Raw genomic sequence first — 2,000 nt, forward strand, 5'->3', positions numbered from 1 at the left:
AAATAGAAAATAGTAAATAACTGTATTTTTATTGCCTTAAATTAATTTTATATAAAAAAATAATTAAATCTAAAAAATTTAAGCTATTTATTTATTTATTTATACGAGAGATTTAGTTTCAAAATTGAGATACTATTGCTTTTTGCTAAAGCAGGACCTAGACCTGATGCACCCTCGTCATCAATTTAGTTATCACTTTTTATTAATTCATTACAAAGATTTTTTTGATATAAAAAAATTTTTTTAATGCTAAAAATCACAAATAAAATCTACAAATAAATAATTAAATTAGAAACTTCAAAATAAATTTAAAATTTTACCTTAGATCTAATGTTAAATTAGAGATATTGTTGGATTTTGTTAAAACATAACATAATTCTGATGCAGCCTATGAACCAATTAAATTATCACTTTTTTTATGTTTAAGCATACAATAAAATATTATGAAATAATAAATTGTAGAATGAAAAAGTAAAAGTAGAAAATTGAATGATATTTGTAAAAATTAAATTTAAGTATGATTAATTAAACTTGAATAAAAATAAAAAAATTTAAGTAAAAAACTAATTAAAATATTATTATAGTGAATTATTTTTTTGTAAAAAATAACCCAATTAAAAAAAATATACTATTTTATTTACTAGAGATTAAGTGACAATGTTGATATGTTAGTGCATTTTGCCAAAGAGTTGCATAGCATTAACGCACCTTATGAGCAAATTGAGTTGTAACTTATTATATATTCAATATAAATTTATTTCTATATACCTTGAATTTTCATTAGCTAAGGACGGTTGACAAAATATTTTTTCTAATAAATTGATTAAAATGTCCAAACCTAGTAAAAATAATTTATATTATTTTTAAGTTTTAAATTTTTAATTGAATACAATAAATAAATATTTAAATATTTGAAAAAAATCTATAAAAAAAAGAAAGCTTTGAAAATAAAATATGAGTTTCGCAATAAACAATGAAGCAATAGCTTTAGGAAAACAAAAATTATTTGATTATTAAATATGTAAAAAAAACATCTGTCTTTCCATTCTAAAATATCTGATAATACATTAATAAGAATACGAAGTTCCTTCCAATTCAATTCATTAAATTTATGAATTAAATAAAAGAAATAGGAATTAAAAGTACATCTTTTTGATATTTATAAAAGCTAAACAATAAATAATGTATTTACAATATCTCTTTAATTTTTTTATTTAAGTTAAGATAATAAAGATTAATTAATTAGATGTGAATAAGTAATAGGTAGGTATTATTAAAACTCATAGGAAAAGAATAATATAATATTCAATGGTCTTCTTTATAAGAAAACTTAGAATCTATAAATAGTTATTTTATATTACATAATAAGTGTAAAAGCTAAGATATCTCATAATAGATTACTGAAATATCTCTGAGTAAATAAGACACAATAGCTATACAAGTAAGCTCGAAGAAACCAAAATGAAGAAGTACTTTTGATCAAGTGAATTATTAATGAATATTAAATGCATTTATTTATTTTAAATCTAAGTTTTAAACAATTATTCATTAAAAAATTTTAAGGTGTTCTTAAAAATTGCAAAACTAATATTAAATAATGCTAAATACTTCATTGAATTTTTTGAATTTAGAAGAATAGTCTTACAAATAGCTGATAGACCGCTAATTCAGATTAAATCTTATTAAGAAATTATATACTTGATCATATAAATGCATAATCAATAAAATAGTCCAAATACATGTCCATAATTAGCAATTAGATTTAACAAAGAATTATTAGCCTATCAAAAAGTGATTAGAACATTCTTGAAATTTAGTTTTTTATTTTAAAATATCAGAATAGTATTAACGCCGATTAACATAGAAGTTAAAGTACGCTTTTATAAAGGATTTATTTAAAGCATATAAATAATGTCTATTAGTTATAAAAAAATCAACAGAAATCCACTAAAAAATGTAAACAAATAATCTCAGCATTCGCTTCTGAATGATATTTTTAA

At 19.8% G+C, this 2,000-nt stretch overlaps 1 protein-coding gene across 1 annotated transcript; it reads right to left on the minus strand. All coding sequences in view use genetic code 6, as the record gives it.

Moving 5' to 3' along the window:
• Positions 1-105: 105 nt before the first annotated feature.
• On the minus strand, positions 106-731 carry TTHERM_002653458 (hypothetical protein; the record flags this gene model as incomplete). Its single annotated transcript, XM_012800410.1, has 3 exons — positions 106-195; positions 321-410; positions 642-731. Coding segments are annotated over 3 exons (270 nt in total), but the record flags the coding sequence as incomplete, so codon positions are not given.
• Between the last annotated feature and the right edge of the window lie 1,269 nt (positions 732-2,000).

This window comes from Tetrahymena thermophila (genome assembly GCF_000189635.1).
Source record: "Tetrahymena thermophila SB210 genomic scaffold scf_8254275, whole genome shotgun sequence".
NCBI classification, from domain to species: domain Eukaryota; phylum Ciliophora; class Oligohymenophorea; order Hymenostomatida; family Tetrahymenidae; genus Tetrahymena; species Tetrahymena thermophila.